Source organism: Hippoglossus stenolepis, chromosome 19 (genome assembly GCF_022539355.2).
Source record: "Hippoglossus stenolepis isolate QCI-W04-F060 chromosome 19, HSTE1.2, whole genome shotgun sequence".
Classification (NCBI taxonomy): Eukaryota; Metazoa; Chordata; class Actinopteri; order Pleuronectiformes; family Pleuronectidae; genus Hippoglossus; species Hippoglossus stenolepis.
In genome coordinates, this window is record NC_061501.1 from 4393800 (window position 1) to 4414966 (window position 21167).

A 21167-nucleotide genomic window follows, 5' to 3' on the forward strand; every position below is an offset into this window, starting at 1 on the left:
GTGGTTGCAGAGTTTTTAAACTAAAAACAAGCTCAAGAACTCCAGAGTAGTCTGAATGCCAATAGCGAAAGTGATGAAAATATAATGTATTAGTTTGGATGTAGCCTAAGATCAATGACTCATTCTAATTGTAAACAAAAAACCTGAACTCTTCCAAATGAGGACAAAATGTGGTCAAAGTTAGTATGTGTCCTTCATACTTCAGTCATATATTTACTTTAGTCAGTTTAGAGTTTCCTCTGTTTGTTAGATGACATTTATACAAAGTGTCAGGTTTTTAAAGATTGGCTTTTTTTGTTGACATACAGTACTTACTATTACTGTGAGGTATTACTGACTTTTTAAATCCTACGCTCAGATCAGCTTTTGGGATGAAAGTTTCAGTCTGTCGGCTATTTCAACCACTATCAAGATGGATTGCCTCCACAATTTGATTGTAATAACTTTGGTGAATCCTTCACTTATGATTCTGGTCAGGAATTGAATATGTCCAATTCTGTGGTTGATTATCAATTGCCTGAAAAACTGATGATATTCCCATTAGCATTAGATGTGTTCTGTGTTTAGCTGCTCGTAAGGCTCTCAACTCTTTGGGTCTCTAATGAGGATGTCTTGAATTTTTGTTAACAAAGTTAGGTGCTGCATAAGGCACTTAACAATTGAACATTTCCTTGCAGACTTATGAACAATGAACTATGCAATGGCAACATTGTTTCTAGATTACGACAAAAGTATCTGTGGGAATCCTGTAGTGCAGTTTCTTGCCAACAGGTGTGCGTGCCTGCATGGGTAAATCTTCAGGATAAATCTGCAGCGAGCCAATATCAGCAGTTAACAGCGTCTCTGAGGACTGCTTCATTCACGTTACTTATACTGACGTGATTAGTTTTGTGCCTCAAGTCTACAATGTTAACCACAAATGCTTGTTGATATTATGAAGGATTATTTTTAGCAGCGGATGAAGGAATGTTGAAATAGCTATATTTGTACCGAAGTGGGCCAGACAGCGTTAGTGTGGTCATGTACACAGCTCTCATGTGGACTTGATGGAGTCAGGGATTTCTAGATTTCATTTTCCCGTTTCAGTCATTCATTCCTCTTATTTTCTTTCTCTCCTCTGGCCTGTCTCTATATCAATTATGCATCTATTAATAGGCTCAGTTCCACTTCCCACTGTGGCTCTGTCAGCTCGTCCTGTAAACACACACAGCAGGGGTGCGTGCATGTGTATGCAGCCGCGGAGACGGAAGGTTGCAGACCTGATGTTACCCTTTAGGCCTTTCTGTCTGTTGCATCACTGCTTCTTTACATGCTTTATCCCATCTGTCCGTATGTCAAACCAGCTGTCTCTCTTGTTTTCTATCTGCATTCCCTGTCCTGCCTCGGTCCGAGTGCTGCAGGTAGAGTATTTCACTCCTGTGGTATCTGCCGAGGATGTAGGTTACCCAGCGACACTGGCATTTAGAGGGACGTCCGGATTAGTGAGGCTTATGTCTACCTGCTGTTCTCTCTGGGCCTCTCATCGTAGGCACATTGCTGTTTGCCTCACAGATGCCGTGGGAGAATCTGTCATCATCTAATTAATGTTGGTGAAAGGTGGAGTTGCAAAGTACATATGTGGTAAATAAATTGTTTGCATAGAGGATTAATGGGTTGTGTCTCTCCCTCCCTATAAATAAATACAATTTAATTCAGGCACCCTGGGTCCAGCAGGGCTTAAGTAAAGCAGTCACGTCAATGGTATTTTTTGATTAAGCAAAGTGTGGATTTTTACTCCTTTATTCCCAGCACCACTATGACCACCAATCCATCCACCCTTTTGTCTGTCTGTCCTCCTGTAGAGTTTATTAGGATGATTCATTGTCTCCCACTTCATGTCCAGGATTAATTGAATTTGTCATTTACAATTCCACATGTGACCCGCCAAACTGTGTGTGTGTGTGTGTGTGTGTGTGTGTGTGTGTGTGTGTGTGTGTGTGTGTGTGTGTGACAGAGACGGGGAGAGTGAGGGAGGAATGTGTGAGTGGCGACTGATAGTGCCTCCTCTCCCTGTTAATGGGTCAGAGAGAGACAAAGAGCTGCTGTGTGTGCATGGGAACCAGAGGGGAGAGATGGGAGGAGGACAAAGAGGTGGAAGAGGTGTGAAGAGTATGGGAGAACAATGTAGGGCTGGAGCTAATGGTTTTAGATATTATGAATTAACAATTTTTCTGAGTTTTATTCCATAAAAACGTATCACAATTATTTAGAAACAACAAAGTAATGCCTTCACATTGCATTTTATTCCCCAGTAAATTTTAATATTTTGAATATAGTGGTTTTCCTACAGTGTCATATTGTATGTATAATAGTAATAACAATAATAATAATAATGTATAATTAGAACTTTTTATGTTTTTGCCCCTGTCCCTTGGCTGTTTGGCTAAGTTTTCATGAAACTTAATGGAACGATGGGACAGTGCCCATACAATTTGGGGCAGATGTGAACAAAGGGGCTGATAACTTTTCTTAACATTGTTAGATAGGGCGTTTTTTTATGTATTCACAGATTTCCGAGGCAATAATTCATGTCTCTAGATGAAAGAAATCAGACATAATCCAGCAACTGATATTTAAGTGTTTACTATTTCGTGCTGCTTGATTGAGTTCAAGGTTGGGACTGTTGGGCCTTTGGCGTGGGTTTGTGCTCTATGGTGTGCCCTTCTAGTTTCTGCATTTGTTTATGTTATTTTATATAACTACATCATATTCCTTTTGCAATAGAGACCTGACCAAAATGACAACATTGACAGTTAATATAGTCATATAAAAGCACACACACTTAATTTACAACATTCACACACAGGACCATTAAGAAGAACACTTGACTGTTTATTGCACGTCATGTCATTTGTGTCAATAAAACAAGTGGATTTTCTTTTTGCAATTCCCTGAACAACAGGAGACATTATTAAACACCATCTCTCAAACAGTTACATCCTAGAATAATGTTTGTTGCTGAAGGTGCTGATATGACAGACAGGTGCTGTAAAACCGTTCTGCTAATCCACTGTATTGTGATATGATTTTCAGTCTGGATATGGCTGATATTTTCTGTGTCTCTGTGCAGGCACAACCACCAAAGACAAAAAACACTGCTGTGTATGTGGCAGCCTGCTTTCAGCCTGTGTGACCCCCTCCTTGGTTATAGTAATAACGGGGCCCTGGCAGACAAAGGATGAGATTACTGGCTCCCATCTTTACTGACACATGTGAGGTCGTGATGAAGGCAGAGACAAACACACATATACAGCTGTGTGCACAAATACACACAATATAGACTAACACTGTCTGCTCCTTCCTTAAAAAAGAATTCCTGCACAATATTATAACTGGACATTTATAGTAAGGTAGTTGCTCCATCTAGTGGCCATTTGTTGTCACTACTCTTTGAGAAGTTAAGGGCAGTGTCCAGTCCAGCGACATAGTCTTATCTGATTCTAGTGCTGTTCTGTAAAACAATTATGATAAGTAATAATTACTATTTAGATACATTTAATCATTTCTAATTATTGTTTAGCAGAGTTCCCACAAATGTAAGGAATGACACAGTTATTGGTTTGTACCAGCGCAGTCAGGGAATTTGTGAAATGTTAACACTTCTTTAGCCCTGAACCATTTTTTCTTTATTCTTAAAACTATATCAACAAGTGTGACAATTTTTTTTTTTGTAAAACCTTGTAATTTTGCTGAATAGCCATTATTACAGAGCAAGGGTTACACAGGTTAACACTGTTTACCTTTGAGTTGTCGTGTAAGGTGAAAGAGGGCGGAGCACCGTGAGCAGGAACAGAAACTTGAGTATCAGGTCTGTTCAGGTGAGCTGATGCACCTGCTGTGCATGTGTCTTCCTGAGTGGGAGGAGTCAGTGAGCGTGCACTGTAATAACAGAGTGGGTGTGCCCGCTGCTGTTGTGTGTGGACCGGGACCCATGTTTTTGTTGCAGGAAGGAAGTCATCTGGTAAGTCCCTGCCAAGCTTTCGTGCCATTTTACTGGTTGCGTTTAATAACCGGTGTTAATATATCTTCTTCGTTTGCTAGATCAGAATGATTCTGCTCCATTCAGTCACTAATTGTGCCTGAACAGATGAGTTTCTTTCCATTGGTGCACAGGTCTTTGTGTGGTCAGAGGAATGTTTGCCAGGACAAAGACAGTTTGAGCCGCGATGACTTATTATCCTTATCATTGTATATTTATTAACAACCTAAACATCACACCTACAATGTAGATGACATCAGAATAACCCTTTTTATTATGAGCTTTTCTTAAGTAAAAACCACTCAACTGACCCAGTGGTGTGAGTAGTGGTGGTCAGAGCCATTGCAAAGTCTCAAAGCAATTTCGACAAATCCACCAGCATCTCTTGTGGCCCTCTGTAATAAATATCTAGTTCTGTTGAGACTTGTCGTGCATCATCTTTGATCTACTCAGAGCTCACTGCCTCATATTTTCCCATATCAGTGAGCTCTGAGTTCCTGAAATACATCTTTCCATTCCTCTTGTAAATGTTGAGCTGAATCTTCTCTTAAAAGTGATTTTATTTTTAACAACGAAACCCTCCTTGTGTGTTGTGGTGATTGTCAGGAGAGAACTATTTCAGATGTTTTGGGCTCTCGGGAAGGACTGGTTGACCTAAACACTGATTTATGTCTGTGTGTATGTGATTCTGAGAGAGAGAGAGAGAGAAGAAAACACCCATATATACACATAAGCAGATGTATTTTATGTGGAAAGCTGTGATGCTTCAGAGCAACACGTGGCAGTGTGCTGATTCTGTCTGAGCTGTCAGAAAAATCCCACCTGAGATGAGGGGAAGAGAGATCACTTTTCCCATTTCTCTATTAACCTCTCATTTTGAACTTTCCTTCGTCATGGCTTAACAGTGTTCAGTGATATTCCACATTTGCTCCCCTAATCTGTTTCCACATGTTTTTTACTTGTATGCGTGTACTTCTTCCTATTGCTCATCGTCATTACTGCTCCTCACGCAGTAAGTCAGTCCAGGAACACTGGGCCATGCCAGCTACCGCCACGACTTAGTTTAAGCAGCTCCAATCCCTTGTAAAGCTAACGATTATTAGCAGGAATTCGCGTGGCACACGCCTGAAAACACAACCCTGTCCTGCCAGCGTCATGCACATTACACTTAATAGGAATCGACATGGTGACATCTTGGCAGTGCTGGCCGCGGCAGGAGAAAGACATTATTCAACAATGCGTTTTTCCACAGAAGAAACAGAAAAGGCGAAGGGCTGCCCAATGCAGCTGGCATCAGGAGGATTTTCGGTATTTCCATCTCGAAATGTCATGTGGATGATCATTCCCCTCGACCACAGTTTAATACACTGCAATTATGCACAGCCCATTGAAATGTAGTTCCACAGTGCGTCTGAGTGTAAATGAATGTTCGCTTTTACCACAGTTGGATCAGCTGAAATTATACTCTTACGACTGTGTCATGTACGGTTGTGTGCATGTGGCTGTAACTCTATCTACTTCTGTCTGTCTGACTTTGCACTTTGTGGTCGCTACAAGCCAATATGATGTAGAGTAGCTGAAATACAAATTGATTTTACATCCAATCTGTCTTCACAGCTACTCCATACCATCACCCCAAAGCTGAAGCCCACCAGTCGGGCTCGAAGTGGTAGAGAACATAGTTTTCCATAAAAGGAGCAACTTTATGAATTCTTCGAAAAACCCACATGGTAGTGCACATCTCTTCTTCTTTCCGTGTAGCTCAAACTCCTGCTTTCTCTTTCTAAACACCATCACAGCATAAATATGAATGCCTCTTTGTATGGAGGGATATTTGCTTTTTGTTATCATTGCTGTAAAAGCACAGAAGCTTCTGTGAAAACAAGTCAGTGCACCCTTCAACATGCAGCTTTGAATGAAAGTGGGAGATGTTGGATATTTTGTGGGATTATAAAGAAGTAGGCAGCAGGCTCAGATAAAGGGATGAGTCTCCGAGAGTGGATAATAACTGGAGATTGGAGCTTCATTAAAATATTGATCTATTTGTATTTTTTGCATTCACCACAACACTTGTGTACTCTCTACCGTACTAACCCAAGTACGAAAAACGTACAAAAATAAAACAACCACATAGTCCTGGTGCCACAACCAGAAATCGGGTGTTGCATTAGCTGTAGCCATGAAATGAAAATGATATCCAGACGTTACAAAGTGTGACTTCTGGAGGGAAAAGTAGCTGAAGATAATAAAGATCCATGAAAACAAAAGCACACTGGTCAATAAAACCTAATCTCCTTTATCTCACAAAGGACTAAAATAACAGCAGGGCGAAAGCCGCACAGTGTTGCAACAGACAGTATGGAATTGGTAACGTGAGCAGGTGTCACACAGGCCAAATAGCTCCATCATCTGACCAAGGACCAGTGTAGATAAACTCATTAGACTGGAGTGAGTCCGCAGACACTGGAGCTGGAGCATAGCTTTGGAGCAAACTGGTCCTTAGAGCTGTAACCAGAGCAGGTGTGACAGAGGTGGCTCTGGATGTGAGTCTGTCGTGTGATGAGGCGGATCGGTGTCAGTCATGGTGGCCTAGTAAAAGCTGTCCTTCCTGTCACTCGACGTGGGACAGTCCCGAACAGAGTCCAACACGCCAACAGCACCCCGGGGAGGTTTTGGTCGCGCTGAATGGCAGAACCGACCTCTGCCGTGTCACCAGTAGCACGTCCTGTCCAAGTGCAGATGGAGGCAGCGTGAATGCAGAACCAATTCCGCCCAGTAAAACCATGTGAACGTTCCGGAGAGTGACGTGTTTTTCTACTTGTTTCTTTTCCTAATGAGGCTCTTGTTGCCTTTTGGCCACTTGCTGCGATTCCTTCACTGTCAAATCCATTCTTGGGAGGAAGGACGAAGCAAAAGATTCAAGAGTAAAAAACGATACAAGGTTGGAAACTCAAAGGTTGGAAATTGTTGATACGGCCTAAGATGAGGTGAGATTATAGATCTTGTGTCTTTCTCCTGACTCTGTGGTTTCTCTCACTAACTTCATCAGCATCCAGTCGAGAGTCAGGCAGGGTGGACTTGTTTTTGATGAAAGAAGAGGAATAACAGTCTTCTACACCTCCCTGCTTTCATAGGTCCACAAATCAATCATTCCCTCCAAGCTGTTTTCTCTGTAAACATTGATTTGACCTCAGCGTTTGCTCTCTGAACACCACTTTGCGGACACAGACAGCGTCTCCTGAGACACAAACATACAGGTCTTTGTTTGGGAGAAGAGCTTCAAGTTGTGTCCCAGCAGGGATTTCAGCGTGACTACTCCCTGCAGTACCAAAAGCTTCCACTAGATGGCGGCAGAAGTATACTAACAGGTGGAAGTGCACTGGGGTAGACGGAGGAATACCTCATTACAATTAAAGCGTATCCCATCTCTCGTCCACATGGCAAAGTGTCCCCTTTACTCCCTGACCATCTGATATTGTGTGAGCTGCACAAACCCAGTTAGAGCATTCTGACAGCGGGGAATGTTTCTTTAATTCTGACTCTTATGATCCTTCTGGGTCATGTAAAAAAGTCCCAGGTGTTCCCAGCTCGGCAACATGCTTCCTGGCCCTCAGAAAGCTCCCCGAATGGAAAGATGGATCCTTCCACAGATCGGGGATCATGTGGTCATTACTCTTTGAATTCAACAAAGGGCTAAAAGACCAATATTACAGCACGGCATACCTTAATAGTATTCATGCCCCCCTTCATTCCTGCTTCCCTTGTCTTTCCTTAAGTCTGTCATTTCAATCACAAAGTCTTATGACAAAACCGTGCCGTAGCCCTCTCTCTGTGAAACACTGAACTGATTTAGCATGGGTCATTTCTCTTGGCATGAACCCGCTGGCTGTTACGTTGGGTCCCCTGTTCAATCTGGGCTGCTGGAGAGATTTTGTGGTCATAGTTTGAGGCGCCACTGCCCTTCTCTGCCGGTCCCCTTAACCTATTTTATTGAAGTACACAACAGGGTTGAACAGCACCACACTCCCCGTTTCAGCAGGTTTTTCATTTGTACTTTATGCTCATGCAAAGCTCGGGCAGACAACTGACAAATCTGGCCTACAAATTGGTGCTGGCGTGACATAGGAGCAGGATTTGGAATTCGTCTCCCAGATCGCCTCTCGTTGGAAAATCAATCCCTTCTTAAGCACTCTTTTGATGAATGCACCATACTTTGTACATCTCAATCCAGGAGAAAAATATTCTTCTTCTGATATGCTCTCAGTGGCTTGCTTACCTGCTCACTCAGGCATCTTAAGGACTCTATTGGCGAGATGTTTTTTCCACAAGGCTCCACCTGGGGTCTGTTTGGCCCTGAGGTGAATTCACATCACAGTATGTCAGACAGGCGTGGTGGCGTTTTTTCGTTACACAGGCAAATCATTACTGATTCGCGCTTCGACCTGTGTGTGTTGCGGGGCAAAGCGCCAGGATTATAGTCACTCCTGTGCAGCTGTCACTACGGGGGCTAAGTGAAACATTCTTTACAGAAAATAGGTTTTGAAGGATTTTCTGATCCACTGTTTCCTCGCTGAGATTCACCTGAAGTCAAAACAGTTGTGTGTGTGTGGCTGACGCCACCTAACCACTGACGGGGGTCCTAATGAGCTGGAAGAGCGCAGGCGTCTTGGGCTTCCCTGTCTCCGGCCGAGTGGTTCTGTGTCAGAATAACCATAATGCACTGTGACTCAATCTCTGCCCTGAGCCAGCTTTTTAGTACACTGAGCAACATGGGAGACACAGAATGCAGCGTATGTCACTGCTGTTGTTTCTTTTGAGCATTTTCTGTCAGTGAAGTGAACTGCTAATGGGACCCTCGAGGCCCTACAGTTTAGGTAACTGAGTTTGATTGGGCCACGAGTCATGGCCGCTGACATGTAATGGATCATTGAGCTGCACGCTGAAAATGTCTGAAAGGATCGTACCGAATTGTTTTTCATTCTCCTTTTTTTTTTTTTAGATAAAGCTGGAAGGATTTAGCTGGACTCAGGGATTGTTCAGTTTACGGCCTTTTAAAAACAGCAACTATGAATGTACGTATGTATACATAGTATACTGTGGGGGGGGGCGATTACAGGTTCAGTGAGTTTTGGCTGAGTCAAGGCCAGGGAAGCGCAGATTACTTTGGGCTGAGGTCATCCACTGAGACTGGTCAATCACTTATACACAGATTAAGTAATAGTGCTTTGTAGCCATATTATCAAACCTGATCCAGTTATGAGGTTGTTCCTAATCTGTGCTTAACTTTCACTTGCTTTAAAAATAGAAAGTGACAGTATATTGGGGAACTCTTTGAGGAGGACTCACAAAGGAATGATTCTAAAGTCGCTCACAGGCCAAGTAAACATCCCAATCTAAACAGGCAGGTTTAGAATGGGCACTGCACTGGTTAAACTAGTTAATTTGCCTTCAAAGCCGTTTGTGTTGTTTGGTAAATACTAAGTTCTAGTCCTTTCAGTGCTTTGTTAGGTTAATTACCAGGACTGGCTGCCTCTTCTATGCAAATTAATGCATATTAGCTGTTTTGCTGTGTTTATTGTACACTACTAAATGTGTGTGTGTCTGCACATGTTCATCCACTTCGGGGGGGAGTTCAATGAGCCACGGACTTTGTATGTGTGTTCTACGTCCCCTCTCTTCCTGTTCCTGCTCTATCTGGCTTTCCAGTTGAGCGCCGTTATTTACGAAGCGATGCTTTTCCACGCCTGCTTGATTTTTCACAGGTCTGTTGCTTTCAGATGCTTACTTTCCCCTCGGTGGATAAAGTTCCCCTTGTTTCCGCTGGAAGCAGAATAAAGTGTGGGATAGCTGCGGGTGCGTGTTGCATGTGTGTCTGAGTGCGTGTTTAGTTTGGCTCATGTACAAAGCATGATGTTCATCAGCTTGGGAAAAGAAGTGTTGGGTTGTAAACACCCAGAGCCAACTGTGAATGTACTGTCAAAACACACACTCTCTCTCTCAGTGAATCATTCACTGTCCATTGTTGGTTCACCTGCACACAAATTCATATACAGTATTTGCTCATATGGGAGATATTCATAACCATGGCTACACTTCCCCATAACACACACTCAAACATAGACACGCACAACCTGGAGCTGACTGACACACGTGTGTGCGGCCTTTCTGCCATTTGACAAGTAGCCTCTAAAATCTTGTTCTCTTGCAGGGCTCCATGGCATAAATCCTGTCCTCACATCCAGCTACTCCCGGGGGAAAGCTGTTGAGAAGCCCACTACTCTGACGCCCTGCTGTCATTTTCCACAGCCTGAGGGGAAGAAGGAAGTAGCCGGCAGGAGCCATGCCTGCCCTGGCCACCGGAGCCGGCCACGAGCCAGGTACATACCCCTCGGCCAGGAACACAAGCTGTAATTCAAGTTTTTCTGCACATAACACAAAACCAGTAAAATGTGCTTCCAGCTAAAATTGCTTAAGTATTTTTGTACTGTAAATCACACTTTTACATCCATTAAAACGAACATGGCCTGAAGGCTCATTTATGCTCGTTAGATACATGTATGGAAATGTACTCTGCTTTCGCGCACGTCTTCTGAAAGCTCATGGATATCGATGAAACAGAGCGGTACCACTGGAAATCGTGCAGGGCAGCGTAGCCAATAGTTCAAGCGAAATGACCATTGGACACGAGGGAGTAACTTCAGCAAAGGCAACTTTTTAAGGAGAGGCGTTGCAACTTGGTAAGGAACTACAGGCGTCTACATGATGTTACTTCGCCTGAACACAGGGACAAAAAGGTACGGTAGAACAGCTGGGTGCAGAACCTCCTCCACTGCCGCCATGCTTTTTGTCAGAAACTCTCCACTCTCCATTTCCCTCCAGTGGAAAAACATGCTAATATAAAGAATGAATGGAAGTAAGTCGGCAGTGACGGATACATCGTTTGAAATGGACTGATCTCTTTTCATCCGTAAAGAAAGCTTAAATGAGCCCTTACAATGAATCATAATATCTTCAGATATCAGTCAGATAAGGTGTGCCCACCACTTTGTGTTTAATTTGATATAAAATTAGAAATCAATCACTCACATCTTCCCTAAGGCTGCTTTACAATTTCTAAAACTGTAAATTTCATCTTACTCTATTTTTTGCCCTGCAAAATTGAAAAACACACAGTTTCAGATTTACAATCCAACACCATAGAGCAAAATAACATCAAGGTGTGCATCCTGTACTCCGTCTCTTTCTTTTCACCCCTCTGTTAAGTGGAGTGTGTGCGAATGAGCGTGTGATGTCAGACGGAGGAACACGTCAAAGCTTGTCAACGCTGAGACAGCTGCCAGAAATCACCACCTCTCCCCTCAGGAATACTCTCCTTCTCTCAGTCGGGCTTAATGGCCGGCTGCACCATCGTGCACACACAGATGCACAAGGGCAAGCACAGAAAGGACAAAAGGAGGACAGACATAAAGTCCTGCTCTGATGGATAAAGAGTGTGTGCGTTACTGTGTCCAGACTTTTAACAGAGTTACTGTAGCCCCCGTCGTCCTGGAAATTTGCGCAGACAAAGTAGAAAGCCAGACCGTCAATTACGATTAGAGTCATTTTGGGCAATTACCGGCACGGGCTCAGGTTTCCAAATAAAACACGTAAAGACTCCTCTGGCCCATCTCCTCTGCTTCCCCCTTGATGGTCCTGTGAAGTTGTGTGCGCAGGTGAAACATGATGAACATTATGAATGAACGTTAGGTCACTGATCTGCAGGCCTGGTGAACTCACGAATACCTGTGGCTGGCCTGGCACTGGGAAGAGCCAGAATTGTACCAACGTTTACACAGGGTCCTGGAAGTATTACACTTGGTATTAAAATAATGTTGTGGATTTAAGAGTAAAGTTCCACCAGGAATGATGGAAAAGAGTGATGCATTTGTAGTGTCCTATAAAACACTAGCCTTTCAGCAACATCTGTTCTCTGTCAGATCAGAGGGATTAAACCTCATATTTACCAGATTATCCATCAGAAATAATAGGGTTTACCTGACCAGTAAGATGAACCAGACTGAAGTTATCTCAGATATGGTCTAGGACAAAAAAAGAGAGTCTTCCAGATTTAAATGCTATTTTGGTAATATGTAACTCGATCCAAATATTCCTTGGACTACGATTAATATCCATTACGCCATATCAAGATTTCCTGTCCAAGTAAGAATATATTTTAAAAAACAGATAGGTTTATGGGTTTTCCACTGAAACAGTATCTTTTTCTTCAGTTTACTCTTTTGGACAATCGCTGTGCATCCCTGTACATCAGTAAGAAAATATAACTCACCGTAACATAACCCACCAAAGAACAGACAAAAACAACAAACATCAAAAATCTTTGCAGTTGATAAAAACAAAAAACAAAGAGGCGTAGGAGAGGAACAATAATGCAAAAAAGAGAGATTTTTAATACAAAACTAGAGTGGCACTCAGCAGAGTGCTTACCTCCATTAAGGCCCAACAATCCCCTTAAAATACCACATAAAAATTCATTAGATCCACGGTTTATTTGGATCTGCACCAAATTACATACACTCATATCAGTCCCCTGAAAATGTCGGATTTGTTTCATCGAGATCCATGAATTGTTTTCTGAGAAAATCAACAAAAATGTTGCAATGTTAAAGAAAGTGAAAAAAAAAAATCCTGGATCTGCCCCCTGATCTGCATCCGCACCTAAATGTAATGGGTTCTCTCCTGATCACATCCTGCCACCATGTGTCATAGAAATCCGTCCAGTAGTTTTTATGTTATCTTGCTTGCAAACAAACAGACAAAGCAACCGACAAACAAATGGACGGGGTGAAAACAAAGAAAAACAAGTTAATGACTTCTGTCTCAGAATGACTTGACTACTGGGCATTGCCACAATAAAGGATTTTAAGCACCCACAAAATTATAAAATATCTATTTAAAAACAAATATAGAATTGTTTTTGGAAACTAGAAACCTCAGATTGATTACAGTTTTATGAATGGGAAAGGATTTAGCAAAAATATCAGACATAGTTGAGGCATGAGGCAGGCTGAGAAAAACATTTGTAAAATGATACTAAACATTGGATTTATTAACGTGTCAAACTATTTGTGCTCCTGTTGATTTACAGAATACTATGGTGGCAGATTTACTGTGTTGACTTTGAAACCGTCATTCTAGTGTCATGCAGTGTTGTGAATTCCTTGGATAAGTAAACATGCGTATATCCTTTTATCTACAACAGTATATGTACATTTTCGAGGTCTTTCACATCCGCTACAGCAGGAACCTTTAGAAGTAATGGAGCTTTGGCGTGTTTGCAGCAATACGTCAGCAGACAAGCGTAAATCCAGAGACAAACAATAACTCCTCCACATATAGTGGCTGCCAGTAATTACACAGACATTACAGCATCTCACCAGAAGCTTAGATTCTTTTCTTTAGCAGCTCTGCCATCTCCAGACCCTTCAACACCAGCGTCCCTACACATACACACACAGACGATGAAGCACCGTGCTGAGACGTTTAACATAATGGGGGAAAATATTATCATTAATATAACTATCTTTTAGTAGCAGATCTCCTATTCCATCACCAGATTTGGGCAGGAGAATAGGTGAGTGTGTGTGGATCTTATGAAAAGGTTAATTATTGGAGTGTTTAGAAAGCAAACACATGGGCAGATAAATGAAGGGCACATGTGAGATCATACCATCCCTCTGTCTCCCGTCTGTCTCTCTCTCTCTCTCTCTGTCTTAGCCCAAGTAAACAGCAGGCCCTTGTATGAATTGGAGTCTAATAAATGAAACCAAATAGTGTAAAAACAAGCTTGAAAAACGATGAAAGATTGGAAAAAGTGACCTTTAAATATGACCGTGGGGACTGCTGGAGATGCCGTGGTAGTGATTGGGTTTGCTGTGGACTCTTCTGACTTTGATGTTTTTTTTATTAATGCCTTGGAAGCACATTAGTAGCAGGTTTTCTAGTTGATGATGCTGGCCCCGCTCTTGGTGTTTGAAACATTCTGTCTGAGTGAGTCCAACCTCTACTCTCCATCCTTCAGCTGCTAGAAAACCCTGCCCCATGCTTTTAAGAGGTTGTGGTTTTGATGTGACATTTTCTTGGCTGCTATTCTGAGGATCCAATACGCATTAATTCATATTCTAACAAGGAGGCCAAGAAGAAAGAGAAAATTAGTTTCTAACTGTGCAAACACGTCACAGGGCTGATAATGGTGAGGGGTTCTTCGCAGCGATGTTCAGACGATAAATCAAACCTCTGCACAGATGAATTAATCTGAACACTTCTCCACACATGCGCGTCTGTCCTGCAGCTGGGGTTTAGTCATTCCTCCTCCTGTTCAACGCTGATGGACTTTTGTTGTGGGCTCAGTCAGGGACAGATAACTGTTCCGCCTCCGCTCAGTTTGGCTCGGCTCATGTCAGTTTATTTCATCCTCACATGGACACGACCGGCCCACTCCTCTGTCTGCGACACACCATCAATCTCCCTTCCGAACTCCATTAGCTCCAAGGTTAAGTTTCAAGTTTTAATTTATTTTGCACTGTGTGTTTTTTTTATCACAGGATGGCCGATCAACCTCAATGACAAAGAGAGGCCTTCATGCCAAAAAGATGCAATAAAAGACACAATAACTGATCTCGAAAAAGGGAACGGATGTTGAATTTCAGTGTTGTTTCATTTCAAAATTAACATATGGAAAATGACTTGGCAATGTTTATCATCGCTGTCGTACAGAAATCAATGACAGCATTCACTGCATACACAGTATGTCAGTATTTATACAGGCTGTCTTGTAGTATTGGCTTTTATGGTAACAGCTCACCGTCTGCAGATGAGGAGCTTCCTCCTTTTCTCAGCAGCATCTGGTTTATGCCATTAAGAGGTCAGTAAGCCCCCTGATGTGAGAGTGGGTGTTTGCTCCTTTTGGCCCCATTTTCTGACCTGTTTCTGGAGTTATGTGACTGCAGTCTTTTGGTCGAGTGGTTCGGTTGTGGGGGAGACGTTGCATGGGGGGATAGAGGCGATTTAGAGCTGGAGAAATTGGAACAAAAATTTGACATAAATCTTACCTGACTTGTACCTGTGTGTGTTTCAGATGAGTCTAAGATTTGCTTATATTGCTCTTGACTGCATACAAACATAATGATATTTACAGTAGTGCAGGGACAATATTTCTGCCAATGTTATCAGTTTATCCCAGCTATATCAACATCAGAATATAAATTTAGATATGTTTGAGATAATTCACAAACCATGAATCCACTGTACAGGTTGTTCATCAGAGAGCACAGGGAATTTATTTCAAATGTCCTGTTAATTTGGTCACAGTTGTAAGGGATCCAAAATGTTTGTTAATGCCATATCATATTGTACCATATCATGTCGTATTGCGGTGGCTGTGGCTCAGCAGCAAGAGTGGGTTGTCTACTAAGCAGAAAGTTGGCTGTGTGATGCCAGGCTCCCCCAGTCTTTGTGCCAAAGTGTCCTGACGCAAGATACTGAGCCCCAAATTGCCCCTGGCAGCTGTGCCGCTTATAAATACAGACTATTTTGCCATATATATATTTTTCATATATTCACCCATTCCATCCATCCATTAGTTGTATTTGTTTATCAATGAGGGGTGGAGGCTGGGCCCTTGTGCACCTATTCAAACGGAGAACTTTCTTGCTTTGAGGCAGCTATGTTAACCACTGTTAACCATTTTATAATGTTATCATATTCTCTAAAATATATATATAAGTCAGCCTTGATTAGGTTATAACGTCCAGATAATTATCTATTTAAATGTATATTTACTTTAGATAACTTTCTATGAATATACCAGAAATATAGGTCAACAGTGTGTTTCTTTCTTTTATCTGGTTGATTCAGTGAAAGAGACATTCATTGCTATGATAAATTATATGTCGTGATGTCCCACAAAAATCACTTAGAGCTACATAATGCTAACAGTTTAGTGACACGCTTTCCCCAATGTGCCATTACTGTCACTACGTGGTGCCCCTTAAATCATGCGCCCACTTAAAGCCGTGCAGCGACACTCTCAAACTGTCCCTTCTAAAGACCCCGATGCCCTTTTATTAACCTTATTAAAGTTAACTGTGTTATTCCAAGCCGTACCTGCATGTTCTATCAAGGTTTACAGTCCCCACACAGCATTTAATGATAAGGGTGGTGGTTCGGCCGTGCACACAGCTGCGGAGGAGGTGGCCGACACACACGCATGAAAAGACTGCACATGGAAATCTTTCAATGGGACAACTCTTTTACCAGATACACTAATAACTTACTGGCAGCATCTGTGCATGTTTGTGCGAGAACGATAGATGAGCGATTCCAGCCATCTTATTCTGTCCAATCTTGAACACCCCCCGTTGGAGAAGGTGATGGCTATATAATGATACTGGGTAATGAGATGCAGATATTCCTATGGCGGAGCACTGTGTCACTTCATTGTGTTATTGCTCCCACACATACATGCTCTTATATAGGAAAAATGCTCACATAAAACACACAAGTCTCTGAATAATATGAGCAATATGATAAGGATATGGCCATATTGTTTTTTTCTCTGTCAAGGTCGACAGTAAATTTTTCCGTCCTGATGTCAAGAATCCCGAGCATCTGGCCGTGGCTGGTTTCAACTCATGGGAGACATTGGGGAGGGCCGGGGGAGGACTTTTGTCTGTGCCGGGGTTGGGGGTGGCAGTTCCTCTGGGAGCTTCCAGCCATTTGTCGTGGTCCCTGGCCAGTAGCCGGCTGTGTGCTGCGGTGATACAGTACCGAAACACAAGGATTTGTTGCCACTGGAAGAGCTCCCTGTTTCCAGTTACATCAGAACTAAAATTTCCACATCGTTTTACCAAAAAAATAAAAACACTGTCAAGGGAAGCAGATGTAAAAGAAAGAAACTGAGTGTGACTGAGAGTGGAATGATAGCTTTTATTTGTTTGAATACAAAGAATTCCTTCTCTTTGAGGTGGAATGACATCTTCAACAGCTCTCGTCCAAAGCATACAGGGTACTAAATCGGTCAGTGGTGGGCAGGACATGCACACTTGCATTAGAAAGAACCTGAAAACAGCTTTACAGCCCATGTGCTCTGTTTGACAACCAAGGAATGGGATGTTGAGTAATAGTCTGCACCTTTGAGATTGAGACAGAAAGATTTAGTGTAAGGTTTTAGCACAGATTTTCACAAGTGCTCCTATTAATGTATGATCAGAACGAAGGCTTTTAGGTGGATTGGTATGTCTGCCTCTGATATATCCCTGGAAGACTTGTTAGAAGTGAGACGCTGGCCACAGCTTTGGACAGAACATGCAGTCCTCTTCCAGAATGTCTGTTGCAGTTCTATTGCCACAGTAAGCAGAGGTGGCAGGTCATTTGCATCTGGCTGGTTTGTTGCGGCTGCTGTTTTTTGTCTGCCATGTTAGAGAGAATATAAGTAAAAGAAGTTCTGGATGAGCCTTCCTGCAAATTTCAGGACCTTCTATCCAAGTATCAATCTCCACTTTGGCTACATCCATTCCATACTTCTATGTATTGGCGTTTTCAAACAAAAACAATCTCTGTCCAAGCGTTTTGGCTCATTATCAATTTTAATCCCCATCCTTACTAACACGGCTGAAAACACACATCACGTACACTGGGCATGCACACCCCGGTGTACACAGGAACTTTCATGTATCTGGCTTTAACAATGTCATTATATTTTTGTCTCGCCAGGTATTCCTGACCTTCGTCTTTTTTTTTTGTTCATGTTCGTTTCTTTCCGTCCTTACATTATATATCCTTTGCCAGATTTTGAGAAGTGTTGTAAGAGGGCAGTTTAACAACTCCGGCAAGATACCCAGTTCCATTTATGTTACTTCGTTCTAGTCCTGCTGCAGGTGCTTCTGCTCAAGCTTCACAAGTCTCCAGTGTGATTGTTAAAACTGTCGTAGCTGAAATACTACTGGCTCCTCAGGTGGTGGATGCAGGTTATATGTGTTCAATTGAGTTGATTGGACTTGTCCTTTTGTCCTGAGATCTGTTTTCAATGTGTCGACAGCCCTTTGAACAAGGAAGGTGTAACGAAGCGTGGAGCAGAGTACGGGTGAGGACCGTGATATTCAATGGCGTATTGAAAATCCGTTTTGAAAGGCTTGGCCTGTCCTGGCTCCGAAATGCAACTTCGTTAAGCTCTTGCAACCTGGATTCTTTTTACTTCCCAGAATGAGACATGATCTCAGCAAAGGCCACAGATTCCTTGTAGGCCCTGAAAAGATATTCAGAGTTCAGCGAGTGGCGGTGAAACAACTGATGTATGATTGGAGTGACGCTTGATTGCACCTGGACTGGCCCATAGTACTTTAATTCATTTTTCCATGCTGTGGAGGCCTAACTAACATCTTGCAAAATGTACTTGCTCTTTTTTTCCTCTCAAATGATGGAGTTACTCAGGGACCGTGACTCTGTAATATCATTGAAGATGATCTTGGAGGGCTCTGTCCCCTGACCTTTTTTAATGTGGGGAAGTGGTTTGGTCGTTGGAGCTGGTAATGGGAGGATTGTGGGCTTGAATGGAACGCAGACTCCTGCTGATGAGTTCCCGGGCCAGCTTTATATGTTGCGTCTCTCCACGCTCTCCCACCGTCTCCCAGTGTTGTTTTCCAAGTAGAATGCTGCTTGACCATTACAAACTATGTTTAAAAATCCCAGCATCTGCTCAGCTGATATATCTTGTAATACTATATAATTTAACGTCTAGAGGTTGATGCCACACCAGTCAAATAGTCACTTTATCCAGACATTTGATGTTGCAGCTGGTGTTCCATGCTCCTGTCATCTCCTTTAGTAAAGAGAAAGTTTGAAAAATGGTCCTGCACAGGTCGTCTTCAGGACAGATCAGATGCTGCATGGGGGCAGTGGACTGATATTCTGTCCTGTCCAGCGTTGGCTGTGAACAACGGGCCCTAAACACTTCTCCTTACATTGCCGCCTGACTGAAATCTGTCTTCCCACCCACAGTCTGTCTACAGCTTCTCCCTTCTGAGAGAAATCCTGTTTGCTTAAATGCAGGAATCATCATCACTGTAATTGTTATTTCGTGCTTATGGAAAGAGTTCCTTCTGTTTTTAGTGTCATCACTCTTCTCCTGTCTGCACATACACTTTAATCAGATGTTATTTATGTCAATGTGTATCTCAGATGTTGTGTTTTTCTCTCTCCTTTCTGCCTTTGTCTTGTTTTGTTATGCTTGAGGTAGCCTTCGCCCTTCTATCAAATGTAGAATGAGGAGTTAAAAGAAACATCAGGCTCCACTGTCGCGACACCTCTATCTGCCACCATTTTTCTCCACAAATGACCCTCTGTGGCCCTGGTAACATATGCTTCAAGTGATGCAGTACATATTTGAGATCTGATCACTCAGACCACATTCGGAGGTGGTCTCGGATGCACAAGGCCCCATTCTTTTAGCAGCATGAATGCAAATGGGCCCGGGGCTTTCAAAGTGACAAACACACATACTCACACACACAAACAAATGCATTGGCAACAGACCCATCGGTGTAGTTGGACTAGTACATTGTAGTTTTAAAACACATCATTTTTGCTTTGTTTACATCTGGTATCCACACTACTCCAAAGACTCTAAAACGGAGCCTGTTGGATAAATCTCTCGCCCCATTTTAGTTTGAAAACTCTGCGTTTCAGTCTAAACGGACAGAACGGTGACACAGTCACTCACGCTTGCTTCTTGATTCTGTCACATCAACCACAACGTATTCTTTCCTGATTCATCACAAACCTATCATGTGACCATTTTCCTGTGGAAAACCAACTCCATCAGCCTCGTTCATCCAGCCTCATTGAATGGAATTCTTGAACAAATTACGAGAGTTGGTAACACTCGTCAGTAACAGTAACACTCGTCAGTAACAGTTCTAAGCAAAGAAATGCCTGATGACTTTTCACCATAGCTGTTACTTGTCTGTAGTATCTTCTGTAACTAACCAACCAACTGCAGAGTAGAAGATCTGCCTTCTGTATCCCGTTTACCTTGGCACACTCATGCCCAGTGTACGTGAATATGCATTTGTCATCTGTCATAGACGACGATTCCCTCTGAAACTCGGCTAAAATGCTCGACTGGACTGGATTGTTTTCATTTCAAAACACTTTTAACATGAAAACGCATTAGTGTGAACGAAGCCTAAGAAAACTCCCACATGTTGTCACAATGCTCTTGCCTTTGCAGTCTGGTGAGCCCCATGAACATTATATATGGGGGAGGTCAATAACTCATTCAGCACCTGGGAATAAGTGCAGTGGGGGTGTAAAACGCAACGTTCATTTCCTGCATTTGAACAAGTTCATTTTCAGGAAAGACAGACAGACAGTTTGTCTTTATGTGTGTCGGTTACAAGTCAGAAGTGAGGTCCCTCAGCATTGGTGCTGTACAGACCAACAATTAAAGTCAGGAGCAGACTGATTTGTCTCACAGCAGCCTGCTAGTGTTCCTCTACTGAGTGTATAAGTAAACAATTGTGTAGTTTCAATGTCACGGTGAGGGTCATATTTTACAGCCATTTAAACTCTGTGTTGTTAGATTAGTCCCTGTAATTTCCTCATCTTGTACTGCTGTAGTAAAACCCCTGAGGTTGTTGACCTATGTGACTAGCAATTTGATTCGTATCATGTTTAATGCATTTCATTGTCTGGGATTTTTTGTGTGTGTGTGTGTGTGTTTTACATAAAAGGGATCCATGAAAAACACTGTTATTTTCTTTAACCACTGTGGAGGTGTGGGCGTGAGAGGGGAAGTGCTGTTTGGCAGTTAAAGTGGTCACTTCCTCTGTACGGGAAGCGTTCGGAGGCCCTGGCCTCTCCGGTTTCTCTGAAGACTCTTTTCGGCCAACGTGTGCAACATCGTGCTGGTCTCCAGGACCTCTGGGCTGGTCCAGCGCTAGCCACAACACAACGTAGTATTCCACTACAAGGCGCTGCCAGGTCCACTACATGCAGCCGCCGCACGAGAGGGTCCGGAGTAGTCTGGCCAAAACAAATCAAATGCAGCCAGACCAGCCCTGAAAGCAAGAAGCTGGTCCACCCTTTAGCGGTG

General features: G+C 42.7%; 1 protein-coding gene across 7 annotated transcripts in view; it reads left to right on the top strand.

Annotated features, from left to right (window-relative positions):
* The window catches only part of mpp7a (MAGUK p55 scaffold protein 7a), a 138038-nt gene that overhangs the window by 26157 nt on the left and 90714 nt on the right, over positions 1 to 21167 (top strand). For all 7 annotated transcript variants that reach the window (XM_035143119.2, XM_035143120.2, XM_035143122.2 and 4 more), the window contains exon 2: positions 10227 to 10395. In XM_035143119.2, coding sequence (XP_034999010.1) covers positions 10359 to 10395 — 37 coding nt within the window. In that variant the 5' untranslated portion in view covers positions 10227 to 10358. The remainder of the gene's footprint in view (positions 1 to 10226; positions 10396 to 21167) is intronic.